Source organism: Protomyctophum parallelum, assembly GCF_964188405.1.
Source record: "Protomyctophum parallelum genome assembly, chromosome: 19".
In the NCBI taxonomy this organism is placed as follows: domain Eukaryota; kingdom Metazoa; phylum Chordata; class Actinopteri; order Myctophiformes; family Myctophidae; genus Protomyctophum; species Protomyctophum parallelum.
Window position 1 is genome coordinate 26,682,565 of NC_139717.1, and position 26,159 is coordinate 26,708,723.

The window sequence follows — 26,159 nt, forward strand, 5'->3', positions numbered from 1 at the left end:
GAAAACAGAATACATAATCCCAAGTCAACGGGCATGCCATCTATCCGTGTCTTAACAACACAACTGAATATCATAACACATTGGTGTAATCCGGAGATCTCAAAACACCTCAAGGTAAACATGTATTCCCTTTATTGATTTTGGATTTTGTGTGAGATCATTAATGACCGACTCCTCCTGACATCCAAAAACATAATCTACCAATGCCTGATTTATACTCTGTCATGCAACGGTGTCGTTTGTTCACAACGTTTCGCAGCGACACTGTTAGAGTATATAAACTAAGCATAAGCCCGCCAAGAACCCGCCCGGAGGACGTGTCCCAGCTGTGCACTAAAGATGCCCACTCTATCAGCGCTCACTCAGCAGACAGCACCGGGAATGGGATAGGCCTCCTCAATGCCAAACGCGAGGAGAGGAGCACCCTGATGATTGGCTCTATTAAAAGCTTTCAGGTCCCGTGCCACAGGCTGGTTGATTGATCTCTTCTGACGTGTCCTTTTACCCTCTGTCACATTAATAAAATAACGTGTCTCCTGAGAGACTGACAGGCTGAGAGAGAGAGAGAGAGAGAGAGAGAGAGAGAGAGAGAGAGAGAGAGAGAGAGAGAGGGATGGAGGGAGGGAGGGATATGGGGGAGAATTAAAAAGAGAAAGTGAGACCGAGAGAAAATAGCGGAGACAGAGAGAGACAGAGAGAGAGAGACAGGGAGAGACAGGGAGAATTAATAAAATGGGGGGAGAATTAAAAAGAGAAAGTGAGACCGAGAGCAAATAGCGGAGACAGAGAGAGAGAGAGAGAGAGAGAGAGAGAGAGAGAGAGAGAGAGAGAGAGTTGGATGAGAGAGAAAAAGGGGGGAGATTGAGGGACTGTGCAAGAGCAAAAAGATAGAAGCATAAAGAAAGAGACATGAAAGAGACATATGAAGACAGAGACAGCTTGAGTACCAGTCACTAATGGCAGTGACTGGACACTTTTATTGCTCGTTGTTCCAGCAAGATGGCCTTAGTCGTTACATTCATCATATCAGCAAGGCCCATTACACTGACACGATTCTGTTGATCCTGGACAAAATCCCCCTTTTACAAGCCTTTATCTATTTCCAACTGGTATATTGCACTCTGCTCTGGAGTCTCAAGTGAAGCGCCTCACGTCATAATGGTAACTGAGATTGGCACTGCTAGAGGCATCCCTTCTGGCTATTTTACAGTGGGTAATGTCAGCTGTACTTTCGGTTTACACAGCCTCTTTGCAAAGTAGTAGAAGAGGCTCCCTGCGGAGACATGCGACAAATCATGCAGTGATAAGGCTGAACAGGGAAAAAAAGGAAAAAAAGCTAGACAAATCCAGGCTACTTTTGCACTGCAGAAGCAACCTAGACTGCAGAAGCAACCTTGGCCATGCAGAAAGTATTAGGAACAACAAATTGCTTGTTAGAATAGAAATTCCAAGAAAAAAAGAAAATACAATGGACTGCAGTAGCAAGCGCCTCTGTCTTTTCAGCAGTGTCCTTGTTGTGTAAGTTAATATGCTGAGAAATACTGAGAGGACTTCATTGTGGAAATGGCACATCAGTTGACCTCTGCCATTATAGCCTTAAACTAAAGATAGTGAGAGAGCAGAGATTTCACACCCGGCTGACAGAAACACTGAAAAAGCAAGGTGCCATAATTGTGATGTAACTACAGCAGACATCTTCTATGGCGGGAGGCCGGGAGCATGTCTATGTTCCCTCAGCCCTATATTCCCCACATGCTTTAGGCGCTACATTTTGCTGCTGGGGCCAAAACCTCGGCATCCACATGCTGACACACAGTGTACCACCATGTTGACGACGGAATGTGCAACATGTCGACTCCATGTGGAAAGTAATCAAGTGCAATTCTGAAATCGATTCTAACTGATTCCCAGCCTACCAGTAAGACGCCTGGGGGGGGGGGCGAGAAGCGACCTCGCCCTAAAACGATGTCCAGAGACCTGGGAACGAGACCTGGGCCCCCATATATGGGGCTTTCCCCATGTATGGGGTTTTTGATTGATACACTGAGTGACTGACGGGAAATGCATGGTTCCATAGTTAACTGTGACCTTTGCGGCAACCACAGTGGCTATCATTGAGACTGTCATTCTGACATTCCCATATATGGGAATATATTGACTCATTTGACTGATCACAGTCAAGGATCTCCATATATGGCATAACAGGGATTGCTAGTCTCTGACGGAGGCGCCTCTGGCGTTCCCTGGCCAGATGACGGCGCCGCTGGTGTCGGGACAAACAAAGTTTCATAGTTAACCGCCATGGCCCTAAAGGGCGAGGTTGCATGCACTGGCCATATATGGAGAGTATCTTGAGTGTGTACAGGGTGTGATGAGGTCAGATGAAGATATGCCAGGAGCACAGGGCTGTGGGCAAGGCCTTGCAGCGAATGCACAAGAGACTGGAATGCGAGAACCATCACGCTTGATGGTAATTGCTACATCTGATTCCATATTGTTGAACTGAAACAACCAATCATATCTGCAACCTGTGTGTGTGTGTCTGTGTGTGTGTGTAAGATGATACCCATATATGGAGACGCCTGGATCATCACCTAGAATCTAGGTGATGGTCCAGGCGTCTCCATATATGGGTAACATCTTACTTATGGAGATCTGGGTCCTAGATCTCCATATATGGGCTGTTCAATACCTTTACAATCTGACCTCACTGATTCCATATGGATATATCTGACATGGTGTGACATCATAATAATGACTCACTGGCCAAAATCTCTACATCTGACCTCACAGTTCCATATATAGATATAGCTGAGAGCTGTCATGACATCACCAGCTCACCAGGATGTTCAATGCTCAAACAAAATAGAATCACAAAGAAATTCATGCTTCAAGTTACACAACTTGAAGCACAACTTTGAGAAAATCACAAGATAAGGACCTTTTCCATTGTGCATTTTTGCCATGGCAGAAAAGCGGAAAAACAGCACTGAGCCCCAGTGCCCCGGCACTATGTCGTACTGCTGGGGCAGATCGGCGTGTGCACGCATCCGCCTGGGTGACGTCAGACTGCTGGGCAGGTGAGTGATGGGGAGAGTGACGTGGAGTGTGACGGGGTGAGAGTGACGTGTGAAAGTGTCAAAAACGCAAGGTTTAATAGTTATCTGTGACCTCCGGTCGCAATCAATATGCAGGACGTCACCAAGGCTGCTTCTGTCAGCGCACGGCACCCATCTTGTCCGAGCACTGCATGGCTAAAAGAACATATGCGCTTCGCTAACCCCCTCTCAGGAGAAGAAAATGTACATGGCACAAAAAAGGAAATAGCAAATTCACTCATATTCTATTATTGAAGTGATCAAGAGCCACATACACAGTCACATACTAGTCCCTGTTACAAGTAACTCTCATACCTTCAACAGCAAATACCTTCAACACAACATACAAACTGTAGCTTCACATCAGCATTCAACTTCAGAGCCAGAAACAGTTACTGAACCGAACATGTTTCTTTGCCACCCAGTCATTGGGTCCCAAAAATGACAGAAAATAGTACACCAGCTTGAATCACAGAGCAGCATGCAACACAAGCAGCAGCAGCAAAGAAGCAAAAAAAAGTTCCTACCTTGAGCCGTCTTCTACTTGACTGTCAAACTTTGGAACCCATCGTGAGTTCATGATGAGCCCTCCAGCGGAGTCTCCAGTCATCTCCGTCCTCTGGATCTTGTCTTTCCTCCCAGTATCAATAGCACCGACCAGCCTCATTCTCCTGGCTGCCATCTTCTCGCTCAGCCTTAGATGTTTAGTACTGCATTCTGGTGTAGTGCACTGGTCAGGGATTTAGGGCAGACTCTAGGGTCCAGCATTCACAGCATGTCACTCACAGGAGAACGGACTCACCCTGGCTCGGCCGCTCGTGTACCTGTGGAGCAGGTTGAGAGAGACACCATAACCCATAAGCTTTGAGTAGAAGTAAATAAGTAAGTAGTATTGATTGATTGCTTGAGTTTGCAGTTTGCAGAATTACAGTACATTTCAAGCACAAACTCAATACAAAGACTGTTAACTGTGAGTGGACGACCCAATTAAGCATTACACTTGTTTACAAGAGGGTCCACCTTGCTCAATTCATCAAAACATTTACAGACGTACTCGTACAAATAGACACTTCTATATTGTCAAAGAACAGAACAGGAATTCATCATAAAGGAGGTAAAAATGGAAAATAAACATAATTATACAGTGAGGGGGAAAAGGGGTGGGGGTAAGGTGCAAAGAAAGAAAGTGAGGTGATGGGCCTACCCCAAACAAATTGTATCAGTATATTTATTCTATAAATGTATAGGACTCGTGCACACACAGCACTTCAAGCACCTTTATGTTTGTTAATTTCACCTTCTCTCACACACACATACACACGACCACAGTCACACCCCTTGTCTAACTCACCTGCAGAATAATAACAAATCAAGCAAGCCGTTTGTTATGATGGATAAAGAAGAAATAACATTCTCTTTCAAACTGTCACACACTTGTGAGTTGTGACTGAGCAGTTTTCTCTTCCTAACAACCAAGACTACTCCACTCAACTTCTTCCATGAGGTGTAAAGTTACATTATAAGTTGTTTATTTATTTCACTCTTGTCCTTGACATGAAACAAATTTGAGAACCAAGTTCCATCTTCTATTCTCCTCCGAAAGCCTGGTGGTGACGCGGGGTTAAAATTCTATTCTGTTCCATTCTATGCTGTTGTAACTTGTGTGTGCTCTGTCACAGCCTGCAGTGCGCATGTGCAGTTCTTTGCTAGGGAAGAAAGGAAAAATGTCGCTTACGAGGTGAGTAGTGTGGCGAGGCCCGTGCTGTGGTGCCATTTATTTACCTTTGACCACGTCGATTCCGTCAAAATCATATGTCCTAACTCACGAAAATAGCCTTTTCGTGATAGCCAATGACATAACTTGCGTTTCACAAGGACACTCGTGCGATGTTTAGCTAAGCTAACGCTAACCGGCGGCGCTAACGTGCTAACTAGTTAGCATAGGCTAACTTGCCATAAAGTACAGTTGTTGTGAAAGGTTGGGGTTTTTATATACATGCTTATTTCCCAGGGACATATTTTGATTAACTGTTGGCTAGTTGCTGACTTATGTGTGTTAAAACGGTCACATTGAACGATATTAAGCTTGTGATTGAACGTTTCAGTGGCTAAAGTCGGCTAACTTTAGGCCTTAATACCAAATTCTCTAGTCTAATGTTTGCGTGTCCACTACAGCTTCTTACCGGCTCCGACCCAGCTGTCACAGGACCAGTTGGAGGCAGAGGAGAGACTTCGGGCCCAGAAGTCCTATTCCAATGCCCTGGTTTCATCCCGCAAAGAACCCCCACCATACTTGCACAGGAAGGGTTGGATACCTCGCGCACTCGAGGTAAACTCTGTTTATTCACGAGACTTTACTGGCCAAATGTATGTTATTAATCCGTGGAGACAATGTTGGTGAACATGATTAAAAACATTTAATCTCACCGTGTCCCGTGATGGCTTGGAATATAAGTTTTCTTTGCACAACATTCCACAGGTGGACGAAGAAACCCTTTCAACTACAACACAACTTTACTTACAAAGTGCAAGATCAGAGAAAATGGCATACAACCTAGTCAACGAATCTAGCATCTATCTAAAAAGCATTCTGTCCAATTAAAATGTTTCTGTGACTGAATAACATCAGCAGTAACGGAATCACTGACTGTGAATGTTAATTCTGAATGTAGAATGCAGTTTAAATTCATTCTACATTCAGTTGAATACCCCCCAAGGTCCCCACAATAAGTGGGAGATTTTCTGCATTACCTACTTAATACTTTGTTTTATTGTATTTATTTGTCCAATTTTATTATTAACACAATCCGTGCTTTCCTTGATCTCTCGTGGATAGTTATTAAGGTCATCTGGGCCATCCATGAGAAACACGAGATTTGATTGAAAATGATTTAAAAATATAAATTTACCTTTTTTCCATAGGTCTCATTGACAAATGTAGAAACGGCATACATGATTGATAATCCGCGGTACACGTGCACGGGGTTATTAGTCTTATTTATGCTGCTCTGTGGGCCATCGTCCGTCCCTTCTCTATGCTTGCACTACAAAAACAACACTACATCACTTCCGTTGCGGGCGGACGTAACCCGTCTTCTATGCTTATTTTGTTGGCACTGGTGCCACGCTCTGCCCTATTGTATTGTTTTAACCTATTCTGTGAAGCAGCATATTGCATGCACTTCATGTATGAAATGTGCTATATAAATACACTGATTTTTTTTAAACCCCCCCCCCCCCCCCCCCCCATCTCTCTGTTGTTCATATAGGACTTTGGCGATGGAGGAGCCTTCCCAGAGATCCACGTGGCCCAGTTCCCCCAGGAGATGGGCAGGAAGAAAAAGACGTCGAATGCCCTGGCGGTGCAGGTGGATGCAGAGGGAAAAATCAAATATGATGCCATCGCTAGACAAGGACAGGGCAAAGAAAAGGTATGTTGACGAAACGGTGCTGGTACAGATGTTGCTAGTACATGTTTGAATATTGGTTACAATACTCCACAACATAAATGTAGACCATCCATATGCATTTATCCATACACTCATCAATAAGTTGTCTAACGGATGCGTTAACTAGCCCTGTCACAATTACTTGAGGTCATCATAATTTCCATATTTTCCAAAAATATATAAAAAGTAGACCAAAAAGCTCCATTTTGATCTTGGCTATTTCTACTATTGATGAAACGTTTTTAAGTTATTTGTCATATCTGCCCAGCCTCTTGTTTACAACGCCTAAAAGCCAAACAGAATTGTAATTTGTATTCATAATATTCCAATGTAGAACGATGTACACAATTAAGGCTGTTTTTCCAAAAAAGGCACTCATGCTTAAATTGTATCAACTCTGTTAATTCTAAAGTTACAAAAGTTTTCATAGCGTAATGTCACTGTCTTTTTTTTCTCTCGTTTGCTCAATCTGTGTCATCTCACACACACACACACACACACAAGATGACGCAGAGAGTGAGAGAGACGTGTGAGCAGTGTGATAAAAATGTACCTCCAAGCCGGTTAGCTGTGAACTAAAACTACCGATGGAGGTTCTGCACAAAAATGACCCACAAATCATACTCCCTTGAACAGGCATTGTAAAATGGAAAGTCACTTTAATTTTGTGTTGTGAATTCTGTTTCTCTCTGCAGGTGATCTTCAGCAAGTACACAGACCTGCTTCCCAAGGAAGTCCTAAACGATGAAGCCCCAGAGCTGCAGAGGCCTGACGAGGACTCTGTTAAAGATGTGAGTTTAGATTTTTGTCTCTGTTTTGAACTTTGGATAGGCGTTAATAACAAAATCTTTAAAATGAAGGCACTGGCCTAGGCTACATTGGCTCAAGTATCCTTTTCAAGTATTCATTTTGACCCGAGATCAGATTCTAAAAATGTCTTCTACATCCTGACAGTTTTCTGAAAAAGCTATGTTTCTATGTCAGTGATTCCTCGATTTTTCAAAAATAGCAGACCTACAAGCTTGTAGCGCGCCGCTAGATCTGTAGAACTTCTGCTATTTTTCAATAGCTAAAGCATAACATAATGCTAACACCAAAAGGGGTTCCCGCTCAAAATGGGTTAATCATTCTAATGCTACTATCCAGCTATGTTTTAATGCCAGATTAGAGTATAATTAATTTCTATGTTTTTGAACCCGATATGTTTTTGCCTGGAATTTAAAGATTTGTCCTCTCTTGGTTATTTAGCTGACAGAGAAGACACGCCTTGCCCTGGAAAAGCAGGTGTCTCAGAAGATTGCTGCGGCCATGCCAGTGAGGGCCGCAGACAAACAGGCTCCTGCACAATACATCAGGTAGATATGTCTGCTCCCAATCAAATGGCAACTTTATGGCCATCTTTATTATAGTTTGGGGACGATAGTATTCGTACTGTCAGTGGTTATCAAGCAATGACGGTTCTGAACTCTTCCTCTTAACCCATTTACACCCGAGTTAAAAATATTCACTTTGAAAGAATATATATTCAAAGATTTGCGACACATTTTTACGATTAAAAAAATATATAGCAGACCTACAAGCTCGTAGCGCGCCACTCGGTGGCGCGCTACGAGCTTGTACCTAGACGTACCTAGATGGCGGTTATAAAACGTACATCTTTAACAAAGCCATAAGCTGACTTTCCTTTGAGGAATAAGACGCTGTTTCTCTTTCACCTAAATGCACACACAGTTGTGTGTTTATTAATAAGCCAATCATGTTCCAGTTAGTGTTGTTTTTGGCAGCAAATTTCTATTTTAGTTTAGTCATAGTCTTTGGACTGAAACTTCATTTAGTTTTAGTCACATTTTAGTCACCTGGAATGTCTTAGTGTTAGTCTAGTTTTAGTCGACTAAATGCCATAAGATTTTAGTAGACTAAATCTACAGTTGATTTAGTCGACTAAAATGTATTTTGTAATGAGTGTTTTTACACTTGCTGAAAATAGCCGATCTACAAGCTCACAACGCGTTGCAACAACGCGACGCGAGCTTGTAGATCAGCTATTTTCAGCATGCAACCAAGTGTACAATGACTTATACTAGATCTCTTGTCCACTAGTCTCTTCCTAACATTTTAGTCTAGTTTTTATTTGTCGACTAAATTGTCAGTATATTTAGTCTTAGTTTTAGTCATCGTAGCTTAGTTTTCATTTAGTTTCCATTTGTTTTTGTCAGTGAAAATAGGTAGTCGACGAACTTTTTTCGTCTTAGTCTTAGTCGACGAAAACAACAGTGTTCCAGTGCACTGTGTATGTTGTCAGCAGTTCTATCCTTTACCTGAATATGGCAAGCAACCTACTTTATTATGAATGGAAAATCTTTTTCTCTGAGAAAGAGAGGGAAACTAGAAAAAGTGCCCTTCTGGGCACAGGTCTCCACCAGGTTATCCACAGATCCGTGCAGTTAGAGGTAAAAACACTTTTCGGCCAGTTATAGCGCCACCTTGAGGCTGAGTTGAAATTGTTCATGTGGCATTTCGTCCTCGGCCTAGTGGGAATGTGCGTGCACAATTTCACGGAAATCACGCGATGTGTTCATGATTTGCAGCATTTTGTTTGAAACTGAGCACTCCTGTGAACTTTGGAAGCCAATCTTAACCAATCAGGATGGAGTCTGAGAAATCTGAAAGACCCGTTTCGTTGAATGGCTCTAGAGAGACTGTGTACTAATTTGCGTGATGTTTGGACAAAATCTGTAGGTGTACTGTGAAAAAACTTGTTTTGCACAAAGCGGCCTCCTGGTGGCGCTATAACAGGCCGTTCTGGAAAGTTCATCGTTGGCATCCAGGGAGTGTGTGTGCAAAATTTGGCATCGACCGGGTTAACGGTGGCCGAGATTAGCTGTTCACGGACACACGGACGGACGAAGTGCAAAACATACTCTCCCCACATGCCTTCGGCCTGGTGGAGACAAAAAACAAAACGGCAGCAAACATCTAAATGAGTAATGAACACTGAATAGTTGAGTTGAGTTTACAGTTATGTTCTCTTAATGTATTTTCTTCCCTTCCTCAGATACACTCCATCCCAGCAAGGAGTGGCATTTAACTCTGGGGCCAAGCAGAGAGTCATTCGCATGGTGGAGATGCAGAAGGACCCTATGGAGCCTCCACGCTTCAAGTTCGTAAATATATCCCAGTCGCGCAATATCTAAACATAACCTTGACACGCGATGAGCAATGAATGGGGCCATTATGAACATATTCATATTTAATCATTTCAGAACAGTGAAGAATTGTATACTTCTTTACACAGCCCATGCAATATTATATTGTCATTGACAAGAATGACGTATTCAAAAAGTGTCGCTCAACAGTCAACACTACTTTCAACAATGTTTATGAAGTATCCAATAATTTCAAATATTGTTAATCGAAAATCATGTTTTTTATAATTTAAACAATGAATCATTGTCAAGTCCTACATAATTATTCCATAATTGACTAAATCAATTAGTCTGATTAACCAATAAAGCTGTATTTTATACTTTGCCATACAACAGTGTCGTACAAAATAGCTATAGGGTTACAACACATCGCAATCTTGTAGATTTGGGGCTTTATGCATGTGAAATTTTTAATCTAAAAGAATGCCACCTTCACACACAACACATTACCCTTCCTTTGGAGTAGAGGTGGAAAAAACATCAATATCCATGGTACTTTGCAGTTTTGCGTTAAGAAGTTCTCCCCAGGGTCCTCCTCAGGATATTGTGACTAGAGCTGGGATGCTTTGATCTTTGAATAATTACCAGATCTTTGAATAACACACATTGAATAATACTTGTATTATGTATATATTAAATATGCCAGCTACATGACACTGCTGCTTTTATAGCTTTTGTTGTGTGCCGTTTTCCTGCTTGGAATTGTAATCAACCAAGCTAATTGAAATAACAATATTTCATATGTGACAAACACCTCTTTGTTACAGTGAGATTGATTGTGACGAGGCACAATCTCACACTTTGCTATCAAATTCACCATCTTGTAACATTGTTTCGAAAGGCAATTTATAAATAAAATGTACTTACATGGGTACTGAGGGTGTGTCATCCCTTCCTCTGTCTTTCTCTACTGTCTTAACCACATAATTAAATTTGTGTGTGTGTGTGCGTGCGTTGCAGAATCAACAAGAAAATTCCCCGTGGACCACCATCCCCCCCTGCCCCCGTCATGCACTCACCAAGCAGAAAGGTACAGAAACTTTCTTTAAACGTTATATCTCCTTTTTTAATTTACCCATCATTCATATTCAAACATGAAGAGAACCTGAGAATATTACAAGAGGTTTAGTTACCTAACGCATTTGATTGATAGAATATATAAAGTCTGCATTAATAATGAAGGTTCTGGCCTGCATCAACCATAAAACGGAACATTCTGCACCTCTAACAACTGTCCTATCTCAAAATGCCTAAAAAGAATAATATTGTGTGTGTGTGTGTGTGTGTGTGTGTGTGTGTGTGTGTGTGTGTGTGTGTGTGTGTGTGTGTGTGTGTGTGTGTGTGTGTGTGTGTGTGTGTGTGTGTGTGTGTGTGTGTGTGTGTGTGTGTGTGTGTGTGTGTGTGTGTGTGTGTGTGTGTGTGTGTGTGTGTGTGTGTGTGTGTGTGTGTGTGTGTGTGTGTGTGTGTGTGTGTGTGTGTGTGTGTGTGTGTGTGTGTGTTGCCTGCATCCGCCAGTAGCCAGTGAAGTCTGACTTCTCCATCTGTTTTTTCAGATGACGGTCAAAGAACAGCAGGAGTGGAAGATTCCCCCTTGTATCTCCAACTGGAAGAATGCTAAGGTACAGAGACACTGCAGCCTGACTCCCCGCCCTCCTGGGGCAAGGGAGGGAATCAATCACTGCACACTGTCTAGTTGTAAAGGGCAACGCTCATCGACTTTCAGTACTATAACTAAACTTTTGTTTGTGTGTGTGTGTGTGTGTTTTAGGGGCACGTGTTGATTTTTAATAGTGTCACAAATGTGGGGGGGGGGGAGGGTTCTGCTCAATTTGCCAAAAGCGACTTTATTTTGATTAATGAATTGATGTGCTGCTTTCCTCACCGTCTTATTTAAATGTTTAAACTTCCTTGCAGGGTTACACCATCCCTCTTGACAAACGGTTGGCCGCAGATGGCCGGGGTCTTCAAACAGTTCACATTAATGAGAACTTTGCCAAGCTGGCCGAGGCATTGTACATCGCCGACAGAAAGGTATGACCCCTGTGGATTTCTTAACATTGTGTCTTAAATCTCTTAATAGTGATTTTCGTGCTTTCGTGACATTTTACTTTCAAAATGATCTTAAAATTCAGCAATGATTATGAATCACTACATTCCTGTCAAACTGCTGGCTGTAATTGATAGAAGTTGTATACAATAACTGTATAACAGAAATAGAATTTCTAGTTGAAAGTGGCTAGTGAAGTCTACCTCTGACTCTTGTGTCTTTGTTGTGTTGTTTGCGTAGGCCAGAGAAGCAGTGGAGATGCGTGCCCAGGTTGAGAAGAAGATGGCACAGAAAGAGAAGGAAAAGAAGGAGGAGAAACTGAGGGAGCTGGCTCAGATGGCCCGAGACCGCAGGGCGGGCATCAAAGGTCATGGGGACAAAGGTCAGTCCAAATCTATTTCTTTCCTTTTTTTTTCTTTTTCAAATTTGGGCCTTGCAGAGCTAGCAACACTTTCTCTCTCGCCTCATTCTCTCTCCATCTTCCCAACGCTTTCTCCACCGACCTTCCTCCGTCACGCACTCTTTATCTCTCCCTCCCTCTCCGTGTGCATTGCTCACCCGTTACATAATGTTCTCCTACCCCGCCTTCACTCCGCTTGTCGTCGTCCTCTCAGCAGGTGGAGAGGAGGGTGAGGCCAGGGAGCGCGACGAGATCCGCCATGACAGAAGGAAAGAGCGGCAGCATGACAGGAACATCGCCAAAGCCGCCCCCGATAAGAGGTAACGGACACGCATTTCAAACACCCCGCATATGAAACACAGACGGACCCGTCGCTGCTGAATCATTCATGGCCGCCAGCAGTAATGCCAAACAAACGCAGCTGGACCCGGAACACCACTCAGCCGTGAGGCCCTTGTCTAAAATGATCCCCGGATCGTGTGTGTATGAGTGTGCAAGTTTGTCTAGTTGATGCAATGTGGACTCCACGCCTCCACGGGAGGGAGGGGGCACCAAAACGCTCATCACAATCAGAGTTTTATCTGTTGTAGGAAGGAGACCTCATTACCTCATGGCCTCCCACTTAACCTTGGAATATCAGCTTGTTCAAGGACGATTAGTTAGGATTTTAATCACTTTGTGAGACCACAGGGTGTAAATTTGCACAGCTTTGGAAAAATGCAGAAATTACTCTGTGAACCATTTGCTAAAATCAGCTGGCAGTTATTTTTCCATTCTCGTGTGCGCTACAGGATTCCCCATAGTCGTTTTCTTTGTCTCCACACGTAACTCTTTTCATCTTGATAATGATCCTGGTTCATACTGCCGAACACAATCCCTTTTATCTAGAACTGCAGGCATGTTCTCTGTGTGTGTGTGTGTGTGTGTGTGTGTGTGTGTGTGTGTGTGTGTGTGTGTGTGTGTGTGGTGTACACAAACAGGTACTGTAGATGTTTGTGCACGCAGTCACTCGCACGCGCATGTTTCACATTTGTGTTCTCATTTGTCCTTTCCCAGGTCAAGGCTGCAGAGGGACCAGGACAGGGACATCAGTGAGCAGATTGCCCTTGGAATGCCCAACCCACGGACATCCAGTGAGGCCCAGTACGACCAGAGACTGTTCAACCAGAGCAAGGTCAGAACACGCATGCAGTCACACATGCACTGGTACCACAGTGCAATTCAAACTGCAGTTAAAATGCTAACCAAGTAGTGCACATATGAGCTACGGGTTATGAGATGTTTTTAGTTGTACCCTCAATGTTGGAGTAGCAGGTTTGTGACTAGATAGCCAGTTCGAATCCCTGGACCATCTGAAAATTGAACGAGACGATGATCAACTAGCAATCTCCTTTTAGTGTCTTACCCCCTCAGGCCGGGAACCCATATTTGGGTTCTGTACAGTATTAAAAAAATAATAATTATTATGCTGCTATATAAATATTTAAAGTTTTTCAGAAAACTTAGGTCAGGCTTTAGAAGGCGTTTTTAGAATCGGCCTTAAAGGACAACTTTAGTTTTTTTCAACCAAGGTTCATGTTTTAGGTTGTTATTAGAGAAACTAAAAGATGAGTGTTCATTTTCTTTCATTTGCTGCTTTCTTTCGTTTTAATTTCTTGGGGTTTATTAGGACTATAGTAAATAATAAAATAATAAATCGCCATAATATTTTGTAAAAAAATACATATTTAGCCCCATGCTCGAATGCCCCCGCCCCCCTGTCAAAAACGGCTAAAATCCCCAAAACGAAAGAAAGCAGCAAATTAAAGAAAATTAACACTCACCTTTTAGTTTCTCTAATAACAACCTAAAACATGAACCTTGGTTGAAAAAAACTAAAGTTGTCCTTTAAGCCCCGTTCAGACCAAAAAAAGCTAAAAAAAAACTCATTTCCACGCAGTTTTTTTTTTAGAAAGTGGGCGTGTACAAGGTACCTGTCACTCAAGCTGCCTGGACTGGCTTTGAGAAGGAAGAACACACAGGCAGTTTTTTAGCAGATGCGCATTTGAAAGTCTAAAATGTAAAATAGCGACTGTATAGGAGAAATAATTATATATTTAGTTACATCATAACCTATTTATCGATGAATAAATAATATAATCTTGGTAAACTTGTTTGTAAATAACCGAACGGACCGGATCTCAATCCTCTCCAGTCTTCAGTGCTCATCTCCCCCCACTCAGCTCTCCTCTCCCCCTCTCGAGCGAAACCCTCCGGGCATTTTTTTAAATGGCCGCTCTGTATGTAATGTTGATTTAGCAAGAGCATACCGTAGAAATACAATTGTATATATCCAGCACGTTAGCAATTAAAACAGCTTGTGTTTACGTGCGGTTTCCGGACATTCAGACTGATTCAATCCCCGGAGAAGGGAGCCCCTATCTTGGCGCTGTCTGTCTGTCACTGACCCTCCTCGGCTGGCTATATGTGAGGGTCCGGGGGGGTGGTGGAGGAGCGGTCTGCTCCTCCACCACCCCCCCCGGACCCTCACCGTTTACACTACAGCATCAGCACATTTATGATGTGAAACATTGTGCCAACTAGTAGGCTAGGCATACTTTAATTACTTAATAAATAATCAATATCACCGGAACGGAGTCCAGTGTGTGTGTGTGTGTGTGTGTGTGGGGGGGGGGGGGGGTGCATGAGTGAGAGAGAGATATCGTTTACTTAACATTAATAGTTAATAGGGCCAGTATATACGGTATATGGCATATATATATATATATATATATACGTGCCATTCTATCGCTCTCACACACACACGTGTCCCCGTGTCGGGCGCTCAATATCACACACACACGGGGATTGTGTTCTATCTATCTATAAATATAGGCTATCTACTGTCTTTCAACTTTTGCTATGAGGTTCATCGATAGGCCTACATGAACGCAATAAACCAATTGAAATGATTCCCTCAAATAAATCTTATCTATATGGTATATGCCATTGGTTTATCGATTCAGAACGCAGCAAACCAATCTCAAAACACGGGCAACATATTGCATAAATAAAGGTATGATTCACGGTGCCCATGTTTCAACAATCAACATAGCCACCGACAGACACACACACACACATGACGACCGGCACATGAGCGCAGCGCGCTGAGAGCGGCCGCCTCTCAGCTCATGTGTCCCCCGAGAAGAGGGGAGAAGCAGCCCGGGCTGCTTCTCCCCTCTTCTCGGGGAAAACTCCGACACAACAACCGTTTGGAACTATATTGTTAGTTGTTTGTCTACGTATCTATCTATATCTGCTAATTTATCAACCGTGTGTGTGCACTGTTTAGTCCACAATCAGCATCAGCGACGGATAGCGTTCTGGACTGGTCAGTAGTCCGCATCAATAGCTTCGATGAGAACCGGGGGTGGGGTGAATGCAGGATCACTTCTACCCAGAAACCGTGACAATCCACTGGGAACACGGAACACAACCTGTTTTCACCGCTTCGACAACTTGTTTCTCATATAAACTTTCATTTCTATCGATAAATAAGCTATGGTCTTGCCAAATATCCATTCATATTTCATATACAGCCCATATTTAAAAAGTTTATTTTTTAATTCGGAGAATCAGCCCGCACAGCTTTCGGAGAGGCAAATGGTTTTGTGAAATGATCTCAACTCCGCCTCCTCAAACCACGCTGTGCTCTGATTGGCTACACGCAGCTTTTAAAAGCTTTAGGTTTTAAAAGCTGCTTGAAAGTTAAGTTTTGGGGAGAAAAGAAAACGCAAAAAAAAAAAAGCTGTTCATTCCCAGCTTCAAAACGCAAAAGCTGCTCTGCATAGAGATAACATGGGACCACGAAGCTAAAGCAGAAGCTAGCTTCTTTGGTGTGAATGAAGCTTTAGGCCTAAATGGGTTAAAATGCCCTTGAGCACAAAAAACGTTGGGAATTGGACTACGGATTTCTTTTTGCCCTTGAGCAGGACCTAACTGCCCCAGTAGTGGAGGACTGTGATGTGACTGTTGGAGCTGTGAAGTAGGGCGTTGCAGTGAAAGAGTAGCGCTCGGTCGACTTTCCCTGGATGAATAAAATCTAATAACTTGACACTTTCCTCTCCAGGGCATGGACAGTGGTTTTGCTGGCGGCGAGGATGAGACGTACAACGTGTATGACCAGCCATTCCGTGGCGGCAGAGACATGGCCCAGAACATCTACCGGCCCAGCAGGAATGTGGACAAAGATGCGTACGCAGATGACTTCGACACACTCATGCACAACAACACAAGGTATCATAATCATGGACTTTTCATTTATCAGGAATGTGAGTGTTGTTTCTTTGGATCGGTGCGACCGTATCCAAGTTGCTCTAAACCTTCTTGTTCATGTTGGCTGTTGTTACTGAAGCGGAAAAAATATAACTTATTTTTTAGGTCTTGGTTTCGTTTCTAGACAACCAGGCAAGAGTGCACACAATGATGGCTCAGCACGAGCTCTGGTCCTCCAGGGCGATGGAGCCACACTCTACTGACCGAGCATAGCTTGCCCCTTATGTTTAGCTGTCAAGTTTGACATTGCGGGGCTGCATGCAGTCTGCGTGGCCACATGCCCACACATGAACATCACTTCGTACTATTCTCGGAGGTGTTAACTCGTCCGTTCCAGGGAATACGTTAACCTTTTGAATCTTTGGTGGATTATACAAAACTATTCCCAAACGTATACATGTCAAGGACCCCCAGAAGCAAGCATTTGAGTTAAAGATGTTGGCTTTAAAAAATTGATTTACTCAACGATGATTTGCACGATCTTTCCAAATGAACAGAGCTGCAAACTCATAGCTAGGCTATGATGCGCTATGTATGAGCTTGTATATCTGCTATATATGAATAGCCAAAGTATAAGATAAGCGTGCGCATTGCGCAACCCTCCACAGTTTCAGTAGTTCTTCTAACATAATTTCCCTATTCAAATATTATGAAGGAGCCGCACTCCTACATTAACCAAGTTGTGTGTGTACCATGTTGTCACTTGGATGTATCATTGCGTCCAAGAATCGACATTGACAGACATTGACAAAATCCAGATGATGACATGTCATCACAGTGTTTTTCCTCTTTTCTTGTCCCCCCAGGTTTGTTCCTGACAGGGAGTTCTCAGGAGCTGACCCCAGCCAGCGACGGGAGGGGCCTGTGGCCTTTGAGGAGGATCCCTTCGGGCTGGATAAGTTCTTGGAAGAGGCTAAGCAGCACGGAGGCTCCAAGAGGCCCTCCACCAGCGGCCGCTCCAAGGACGATTACCATGACAAGAAGCGCAGGAAGGAGTGATGTAGGAATGGCAGGCGACGAGGTCCAAGAGAGTGGATGTACGTCTTGTTGGCGCACAGTGAGAGGGGTGTTGTCGTCGTGTGGGAGTCTCTTTTTAGCAATATGTTTGTATATACAGCATGCATGCATAGCCCTTTTTTTCTTCTTTTTTTTCTGTTTAGAGAAAAGTTTCATGTTTTTGTTTCACCCTTTTCTGCTTTTTTTTTCCTGCTCCATTTTGTTCAAAATGTGGACTTGCGATACAAAGATGAGTGGAGATAAAATGAAATGAGAGATATGTGTGAAAGAGTAATCTGCTTCCATCTGAAAGACCACCTTATTATGTTTTTGTTTTTCTGTACAATTTAACCGTAATGCTGTTTCAGATGTGGGTAGTGCTATTTGGCCCTATACCCTGGAAATGTAGAGATGTTTTTTAATATCAAAGGAAATTAGGAGAGATCGTGTTTTTGCCCCCTTCACAATGTCCTGTTGCTAATGAGCCAACAGTGTTTATTTATTGTGTATGCAAGCAATGTTGATCTCTGTATAGCAACACATTCTGTAACTTTCCCATTTGATCGTGACCAGGTTTGTTCAGGATACAACCATAATTTTGCAGTTGGTATAAGACGCCAACCAGCTCTATATTTCTTGTACAGTACTATCAAAAGAAATAAATTTCATATAGTGTGAGAAGGAATTAACTGTTTGTATTTCCTGCGTCAAGCGTTGATGATTCATCCAAGGGATCATGTTGGATTTTGAGTTAAATGTAAATTTTCCGCAATCTAATTTGGCCCACTAGTAGCCACTACATGAGTGCTGCTTTAAGTTTGAGAACTCATCAATGATCAGTCCATTAGTTCTGTAATTTGTTATATTTTGCGGAAGAGTATTTTTTCACCCCCATTTTAGTCATTCCATCCTGAGTAATGTGTGCCATTTATATAGATGATTAAATACCTAAAGTGTATTCAGAGAAGCCATCAATTTATTACCAAGCCTAGAATACTGACATCTCCAGGAGAAACGCACTGAGATATATGTGATGATTAGAACCAAACTGGTGGCAGTAATTACAATTAATCATGATGTATGCATTCTGACAAAGTGACAATGTTAGTTTCCTGATCTCCAAAACTAATCAACATGGCATTACACAGTCCAGCAGACTTGCACATCTGTGACTGTGCATAATGCCATCTCTCACTCGTGCCCAAAGAAAGTGGGTCCATATGTCCCCATGATTTGTTTGAACATTGTTTCTTATGGCTCTCCATGTTGAGCAAAATCATACTTTGTGTTGCTCACCAAAAATAAAAAATAAAGTGTAGTAAATGGTTCTCAACCTATGGGTCGGGATCCCAAGGTGGTGTCCCCAGATGACTCAATTTAAGGACTTTTAATACTTTGTCAGACATATTTTATTGCTGGAGTATACCTATGTTGAATTCAGAGTTTTTAGTTGGCAAAGGCTTTGAACACAACCCTCTAAAATAAAAACCGGTACCTGTGTTGGCCTCTATCGACATACTGGTGCAACTGACAGGTCTGAAATGGATGACACCAAAATGATAATATAAGAATGGGAGCGCTGAGAGGATACTTGAGTCTTGCTACAAAGCAAACAAAGGTTTGCCTATCTTGCTACCGTATGTTCTATTTGCCCAAATTAACCCTTCTGTAATCTAAAACTATTCAAACTATGTATCTACTAGGCCAGATTTAAATTGAGGTTGAAATTACTGCAGTATTTTTATAATTTAAAAAAGTGTCAGCTGATTGTACATTAGAATCCTTTTTATTTAATCCATGAATACTTTTTGATATATGTTTTTATAATTATTACCTTCAATTAAATATTCATTCATAGATAAGTCAATCATGCTACTAGGGCTGAGTTTTTTGTTGTGTGCAATAGATCATTTAAAAAGTGAGAATCACTTGGACTAGATTCAGAATTTTCTGAATCTAGATAACCAATATATTGAATTGCCTGATGGTGCAATTAAATTCAACTTACAGATAAAGTCGGTTGGCCTTTGGAATTCTAAGTTCCAATTTTATTACCTTAGAGCAGCGGTCCCTTTTTCTTTGGCCGTGCAACCCGTTACCTCCTCCTCCTGTCTCGTTTTTGGCGTTTTTTTTAATATGATTATGGCAAATAATCACGGAATGTCACTGCACTGAAACATGCAGCTGCTGTATACATCTATTTACAACAGTGTTTACCAGATTTAGCCTTTTCATGTCACGCACCACAAGGGGTGCACACAGTGCATGCACCAGTTTGGGAACCCCTGCCTTAGACTTTAGAGCACACCTCTCAACATTCTTGATGGCACTAATGTTTTCCAATTTTCCATAAAAGGAAACATTGATTTTTAAGTCCAAATCTTTATAAATAGTATAACAAAAATGTTAATTTCACAAAGTCATTTATTTACAATAAGTCTACAATTGTATATAAACAGTATAACAAATAACTAAATAAATGCAAAAATAATTTCACACAACAATATTAACAATAAATGTACTTAAATATTTACAAAATATCAACATAATTATGTACAAACTCGCACTGGGGCAGAGCAGGCAGGGCATCAAGGCCAATGTCTGAGAGAGAGAAAGTGCCGCGTCTCATTGCAAATGCCAGAGTTGCACTCGCTGCTTCTGAGAGGGTCTTGTGTTTTAGGGTGGAGGAAATACGATTCTGAGTCTGATTCTCTCGAAATACCCGTTCTTCCTCCGGACTCTCTCATGGGTCTCTTTCAAACTCTTGTACCTGGAAAAAAAAGAAAATGGTAAATGGGTTAGTGTCTTAAGAGCATACGATTTGAAATCTTATATTGTTAAAGGGATTGTGACATTAAAAAAAAGGTTTTGGAATTGTTCTTGTTTTTTTTAGGTTTTCTAATCTCAATTGCACCCAAAAAACATGAACTTTTAACATTCAGTAGATTTTCTGTGATCTGGGGTTTTCTGGCTCAAACAGGTGCTCTGATTTGCCGGCAGTAAGTGACATCACTTACTGCAAATCCCATATATGTCAATGGGATTTGCCAGCAGATGTCACTGTTTCACTGTGTTGCCTGTTTTCATTGTAGCTCAAAAGGCCCAAAAAACCCCAAAGAAAACTTCAGACCACAGAAAATCCACTGAATGTTCAAAGTTCAGGTTTTTTGGGTATAATTGAGGTCATAAAACCTAAAATAAAAAATAAAAATAAATGAAAATTAATGTCATAAAACCTTTAAGAAGCTGTTATCCTTTTATTTTTTACATACATATACATATATATTCATGCCAATGTAAATAACATATTAACGAAACACTCGTTCCTGAACTTTAGTGGCAAATGTGACTTACCGCACCACAGACTTCTTGGACACCTGATCCTTCTTCAGGATGGAGGTGGTGGTGCAGCCAGGGACTCTCTCAAGAGAGCCATATCCCTCATCTTCCTGGTTGGACGACTTGCAGGGATCCTCAGGCACAGAGGCTTTTACCTCAACCTGGCAGAAGAGAATAGTGTTAACCATTTGGTTACAAAACTTGTTTTTTATCAAAGAGCTCGAGAGACAGGGAAACCCTTACTGATCAAACACTCTAAAGCACTGATTACAGAATATAGAGTGTAAACATCGCTTACACCATCTTTAATAGGCACATTAACAATAGGATGTCATTTCAAAAAAATGGTGAGTTATCTGATAATTCAAAAACTACAACCTTCTTCGTTGTAATAAGAAACTTCACTGAGTTGAACGTAATGCAAAATAACAAACTGGCCACTGCCATTGATTCACATAATAGACTGACTGCAAAAGCCTTAGCATAGTGCAAAGCCCGCTGGGAGTGGGAAGTACCATAGAAGAACACACCAATAGAGTGGCAGAACCGTAAGTACCATAATAGTGCAATGCAAAAACAGAATATTTACATTATCTTCAGTTCCGTTGATTAGAAATTGATAGTCTCCCCATTGATTTACATTGCGTGAAACAGAGATCGCAGTTTTAGCACACAAACAAATGCAAAGTGGATTCTGCGAACATATCATAACAAAACCAGACACTGCATTTTTATATATATTTGATGATCAAATCCAATCAGATACTTTTCCCAATTAAAATTGTAGAATAAATCAATGCCGTGTTGCATGATCAGAATCCGCTTTGTTTTTGTTAGTATACTAAAAGAGTGACTTTGAGACCCGTTTCATCGTGCAAAGTTAATGGGGAGAATATTTTTGAATTATCTTTATTTTTTATCAACAGGACAACTCAAAGTGTAATTTTGCTTTAATGTGTCAAGCAGGCTCGGCTCCAGGATGAAATCACTGAGGGTGCAGTTGAAAATGGCGAGGGGGCACGAATCGTTTTTAGTAAAACATGTCCATTTAACATTATAGTAAATACATTTATGAGGACATGACATTCATTGTCATTTCCTCATGAAACACTTACCTCAGCATCTTCGTGCTCCACTGTGACTCCGGTAGGACTGGTCAGTGAGTGGACCAGGGGGCTTTGGAGTGGTAGAACGGCGCCTTTCAACTTCAGATCAACCTGGAAATTAAACAGAAAATTGTTATTCATTTTATCGAGATTAACCATATTCATTTAACACACACACACACGCACACACACACACACACACACACACACACCTAAACAGTTACGTTTCATGTCATTTTATGAAGTACCGGTAGTTAAGATATCGTTACCAAAAGTTACACATAAATAATGCTTACAGATTCATTACTATCATTTTACTGTATGGATGTATACTGTAGCCTACATCTTGCAATCGAGTTGAGTTTAATATGCTTACATCCTTGTAAATGCAATGAACAGTGAACAGTGAACTAGTTATTAGTTTGGTGATAGGCTGATAGCCCTGAAACATCACTGTCATACAAGCGTCATGTGAACCATGGCTAGTTCGGTCAGATGATTGATTTTCAAACCTTTTAACAGTTAGATAAAGAACTGCAAAGCTGAAACTGAAATGAAACTGAGCAAACATCCTGCCTGCAGTGCACACAGTAAATGTCATTTTCACACATAGTTGTTAGCCCCATATGTGCCCTCTCCCTACGCTCATTCTGTAGCTCGAATGAGCGTAGTGCTGAGGGAACATAGTTGTATGGCCCATGGCATGACCCATTTGATATTACAATCTCACTGTAAAATCCCCAACTCTGAGGGGACGATCCGACGATGTCGTCCTAAATACAAAAAGCTGTAACCTCCTAGGTTCTGAAAGGGGCCAATGGCAGGAACCAAATTATTGGTTTATTTGGTTACATTTGTACAGTCGTCTCGTCGTCTCCGCGTTACAGACCCGTAATACGTTTAACGGTCCAGACTATTTTCAAATGAAAACTTGCATGTAGGCCTATGGCCTAGTGTAAATGGATTTACAGATTTACTGCCCGGTTTACAGGTTTTCGCGTTTGTTACATGATGGGTCCGGCCGTCCGGGCATCAACCCAAATTCAGATTATAATAACAAAAGAAAGTAGAACTAAAATACAATATAGTGTGTAGACTAGAGGCCGTTATTGGAACGAGAAGTCCACAACTTGCAGAGCTAACGTCTTGCAAAAACGGCAAGACTACAAGCTCCAAAACCGTTCATGTGATAGCACAATCATGTCATCTCTAATTATGTCAATTTCCTCATAAAACTATTACCTGATCAAATGGTTGAACGTCTTGAAGGGAGACTCTGGTCCCTCGGCCTCGACTCCCCTGGATGTCTCCCAGGAGGGGCTGTCTCTCGTCGTCGTCGTCGTGTGGACAAGGACGACGGGGGTTCCTGGAGACACGTTGGCCCATGATATGGTTGGTTGGTCAGTCGATTGGTTAAGTCAGTCAGTTGGTTGGTTAGGTTGGTTAGTTTAGTTAGTTGGTCGGCTGGTTGCTTACGGACCAGTTTGTTGGTTGGTCGGGTCGAATCTGGTCGTTACTAGTCTCGTTACTGGTTCGTGGGTTTCTCTCTCTCTCTCTGGTTCTTCTCTTCTCTCTCTGCAACCAGCAACGAGTCAACGACTACACCTGCTCTGCTGGCGTGGCGTCGACGCTATTTGCTACAGCGTTCAAAGCAATGGCCAATCGGGAGGCCCGTAGGTTGAGTTGAGTTGACCAATAAGAATCAGGGATGCGGCGCGTGTCGCTCGTGGCGCATGCGTGCTGCCGTGTCTCTGAGAAGAAGACGTATCGACTATCGCGATAGTTTGTCCCTTTTTTCTCCACGTACATTACAATACACAGTCTGTCTGTACTAATTTCCATGAAATTGAAAACCACTACTGACCAATCACCACCTAATCAGCACCAGTGTGTGCTATTGCTATGTATTGCGATTGCAATTGCTATCGCTATTGCTATTGGACTGTTGACAACGTCAAAAGAAAAAAGAGGGCGCTGTTTTTCCTTAATATTTTTCACGATGGGTTCTCCGATTGGCACCATGCAGACTAGTGTTCTTGATTTATGCATGTTGCAAGTTGCAAGTAGACCTGGCCAAGGAGGAAGCAGTCAAGTCTCAAGGCAAGCACGTCCTCTGCGTATTTATTTACACTTTTCATGTTGTTAACTTGAAGTTATGGCGTCATACATAACCTATAATCGTAGTGTATAATAATGTAACTTTAATACTTTCACCCTGCCACTCGGTGGTGCTATTGTGCATGCTGGCACACTGTCATGATCTCTCAGGCAGAGCATTAATATTGTGCTTGCTAATTGGTAGCCACTGGCCAGGCTATCATTTATGGCGCCTGAGTAATTTGTTTTCCTAAATACCCATGCCTTAATGTAATTTAGTTTTGTTTGAAGTACATTTGTAATGGATCCAGGATTCCAGATACTTCCAAGCTTTCTCCCCATTTCTTTTGAGCGTATACAGAGACAATATATCTGTGAGTAGGCTAGTAAGGCTACTACAATATTGTCTGAGTGAGTAATGTGTACTGTAGGCATGATAAGTACTGTATTAAGCTAAATATATCTATCCTGATGAGCATTTGAGGTATTTGATTTGGCATATTCTGTGACCTTTGTTCATTGGTGGTTTATCTTTGTTTGTTTCGTCCTTTTTAGTTTCACTAGTAGGCCTATTCATTAGAACCTGGAAGATTATCCCTGAACCTGCAGTGCAGTCTTTGACGATTTTTTAATAAGAGTTTAGCTGCTGGCAGCTACAAGTAGAGGCCAAGACAACGAGTGTTTACTTAATATGCTAAGTGGTAAAGCAAGCAATTAAGCTATAGCTATAACTTAAGCAATGGTTAATTCAAAATTAGTTATTTGTTCATTCATCCATCAAACAGATTATCCAGTCCTGATCCACACAATACATCCAGAGGACCTGCAGAGTCTCACTACCTTTGGTTAAATTGCACTATGTTGTGTATTCACAGCGTTACGGTGTGTTAGTGACCCCACACAGTAAAAAAACTCAAACAAATCAACTAAAAATCTAAATCAACAAACTATAGGCCTACTACAAAAACTGTCAAATAACATAAGAAATAGGCAAAAATTGTGAATATACAATATTTATCTGTGGAACCGAGTAAAACTAAATTCAATGTCTCATCAAGTGCTTATCAGGGTGGGGGTCCCCAGTTCAAATATGATTATTTTGGGCAATGGGGGGTCACTCACTGCCTGAAAAGGTTGAGAACCAGTGCTGTGTTGTGTGTCTACAGTGTCTGTCTGGAGCTATTCTCTTCTACTGCTTTATCTAAACAGAGGCTCCTGGGAAATTTTAGACTTCTGAATCCAAACAAATTACCTCACCCAAAGCCCCCACCCCCCCCCCCCCCCCCTTAAATATACAGGTTGCGGAATGTATCCTTGTGGAGGGGCACAGGCTTTGTTCTCTACTGTGAATGGAGAACAGCCCCAATTTCTCAGTTTCTCAGAGTCACGGCTACTGTTTCCATTCAAATGCATTTTCTCTCCCAGCTGGAGGTCAGACCCAACATGGCTCTTACTGGCATTTTTGGTCGTTATTAGGTCGGAGAAAGAGAGAGGTGTAGCATAGCATGCAAACTCATCGCAGCCCACCCTCTGCACCTGGAGAACTGGGCAAAACGAGATAAACCATGACTCCAAGATAGCAAATTGGCTCTAAAACGATTTAACATTGACCTATATCATGTCTAGAGGAACTGACATGCTGACTCTAGCAGTGCTGTAGGGGGTATCAGTTTGTCCCTCTGATCTGTTGTGGATCAGTCCCAGCAAAGCTTATATTAAATTCACAGCTTCATGACCATAAATTAACTCTGATGTGATTTAACCATGACCTGTGGAGAGAAGTTTATTAAATTGTTGTTCATTTTTATATTTTTATTATGATTCAGACTAGTAGGCCCTAGTAGTGGTGGTGGAAGTGAATTATGTATACTATTATTACAGAATACTACTGTTTTATAGATACATAGGTCAATAGAAGGATAAAGGATGAGGGAGAATGAAAGAGGGGCTTGCACTGTGTATGCATGTGTGGTCCCAGATGTCTACACGCCAAAAATAAAGGTAAATCAATAAAGGGAAATTATCCAAATAGTGTGAGGTGGCAGACAGCAGGGTACATCTGAAATGGCCAATGATAGTGTCAGTGAAGAAATCAATCTTTTGTGTA

General features: G+C 41.9%; 1 protein-coding gene across 3 annotated transcripts; it reads left to right on the top strand.

Moving 5' to 3' along the window:
• The first annotated feature begins 4,794 nt into the window (after positions 1 to 4,794).
• On the top strand, positions 4,795 to 18,195 carry snw1 (SNW domain containing 1). 3 transcript variants are annotated; one of them, XM_083790199.1, is made up of 14 exons: positions 4,795 to 4,836; positions 5,274 to 5,427; positions 6,368 to 6,529; positions 7,243 to 7,338; positions 7,796 to 7,902; positions 9,603 to 9,707; positions 10,714 to 10,783; positions 11,307 to 11,372; positions 11,668 to 11,784; positions 12,041 to 12,182; positions 12,415 to 12,520; positions 13,257 to 13,374; positions 16,309 to 16,475; positions 17,321 to 18,195. In XM_083790199.1, exons 1-14 carry the CDS (start codon positions 4,823 to 4,825, stop codon positions 17,511 to 17,513), a joined length of 1,617 nt encoding a protein of 538 aa, XP_083646325.1. In that variant the 5' UTR covers positions 4,795 to 4,822; the 3' UTR covers positions 17,514 to 18,195. The 3 variants fall into 3 exon arrangements, with proteins under 3 accessions (XP_083646325.1, XP_083646326.1, XP_083646327.1); XM_083790200.1 differs by having other exon boundaries at positions 16,309 to 16,469; positions 17,318 to 18,195; XM_083790201.1 differs by having other exon boundaries at positions 12,418 to 12,520.
• The last annotated feature ends 7,964 nt before the right edge of the window (positions 18,196 to 26,159 follow it).